Here is a 1,691-nt window from a genome sequence, read left to right as displayed (position 1 = left end):
TCTTTTGTCCTGATGTTTAAAAATAATAATAAAAAATAAAATTCACAGTATATTTTTCAGTTTTATAATGTCACCTCCATTGGCCGTGAAGGTGCCCAATAAGGCCTCGAAAAGGCCCACGGACCAGCAGTTGATAATCACAGCTGTAGCTTATTTTGTGGCTCTGGACACATTTTATTAGTGAGCCCAGGARCAGAAATGGCTCTTTTGATCATAAAGGTTGCAGACCCCTGGTCTACACACACGGACTCTTCCTTCTGTTAGCAGCTGTCTAAATGTTCTGTGTTCCTGTTTGCAGGCATAGCCACCGTTTACGTGCGTTACAARCAGGTGGAGGCTCTTTCAGGCGAGGAGGAAGTGGCGCTCCGGAGACTGAACCGTGTCGGGCTGGCGTTCGGCTGCGTCAGCTCCTTCGGGATGTGTGTGGTGGCCAACTTCCAGGTGAGAGCTGCTGCTCTGAGATCAGTTCATACGTGTTGAACGTGTCAGCCGTGAGCCCGTGTGTCCCCCTCTACAAACAGAAGACCACCTTGTTCTCGATGCACCTGGTGGGGGCTGCGATGACCTTCGGGGTCGGAGCTCTCTACATCATGATCCAGACAGTCATCTCGCTCTACATGCACCCGCACATCCACAGCAGAACCATGTACCTGGTCCGCCTCGGCATCGGAGTCTGCACACTGTGCAGCATCATCAGCAGTATCCTTAAAACCTCGGCTCAATCAATCAACTTTATTTGTAGCCGCAGGTTAATTTGGTTACARTGAAAGTGAGTCYGCTTGATTCCAAGAAAATCACAAAACAAAATATAAATACAACTCCCACCTCTAAATACAATATCAGAATGAAAAGATAAAACAAAGATAAAATCAGGTAAAACCATACAAAACCCCAAAAAACAAAGTAGAATGCATTAAAAAAATTAAAATAAATTTTACAAAAACTGATCCAGTCCAAGAGCAGAGCGGTGCTGAGAAACTTTGTTAAAAAGACAAAATAGTTCCTCGTCCATAAGACGACCTCATTTCCTGAAGTCTTAATAAAAAGATGCCTCTAACAAACTTTGATCAAAGTATAACAGGAGCAGAAACTTTAAATTTTCTGTGAAAATACTGTGTAAAYGCTGAATGACTTGGCTAAATTTTTAAATTATTTTTAAAACATTTATTTCATTCAATAATAAACAACAAATTACAACACAACACAAACACTATATCATTATATGAAAAGGAGCAGAAAGAAGAAAAATATCTTATGACATCTGCCTCCATTTAACAAAAATAAATAAATTATTATATATATATTATAAATAATGATTTCACACCCTAATGATCAACTGAAAAAGAAAAAACAAAATATAAACAATAATAATAATGGTAACAATAAAGTAAATAAAAAGATACAAAAAAAGTGAGCTAAAACAAGAACAGCAGCTACAGTTAGCTAAATAGATGCTAAAATAAGCAGAATAGTTGATACWAAATAATCAAAACAACTGCTAAAATTGTAGAGTGTAGCTAAAATTATCAAAAAAAAGGTAAAATGTGCAAAAAAAGATGCAAATGGCCGTGACGATGCTAAACAGACGCAAAAGTAGATTGAAATTAATAAAATATCAATATATTAGTATTATTAATATCACAAAACAAAATGAGCTCAAAGGCAATAATTGAAGAACTAATGGGCCATAG

General features: G+C 37.3%; 1 protein-coding gene across 1 annotated transcript in view; it reads left to right on the top strand.

Annotated features, from left to right (window-relative positions):
• Positions 1–1,691, top strand: part of dram2b (DNA-damage regulated autophagy modulator 2b) — a gene marked incomplete in the record, with an annotated part of 7,536 nt that overhangs the window by 4,434 nt on the left and 1,411 nt on the right. Inside the window, 2 exon segments of the mRNA XM_014016057.1 lie at positions 299–441; positions 522–699. Of these exon segments, the coding sequence (XP_013871511.1) occupies positions 299–441; positions 522–699 (321 nt within the window).

The sequence above is a fragment of the Austrofundulus limnaeus genome, unplaced genomic scaffold, assembly GCF_001266775.1.
Source record: "Austrofundulus limnaeus strain Quisiro unplaced genomic scaffold, Austrofundulus_limnaeus-1.0 Scaffold137, whole genome shotgun sequence".
Lineage (NCBI taxonomy): Eukaryota > Metazoa > Chordata > Actinopteri > Cyprinodontiformes > Rivulidae > Austrofundulus > Austrofundulus limnaeus.
Note: the sequence above shows the minus strand (reverse complement) of the source record. Positions and strands in the feature narration are given on the sequence as shown.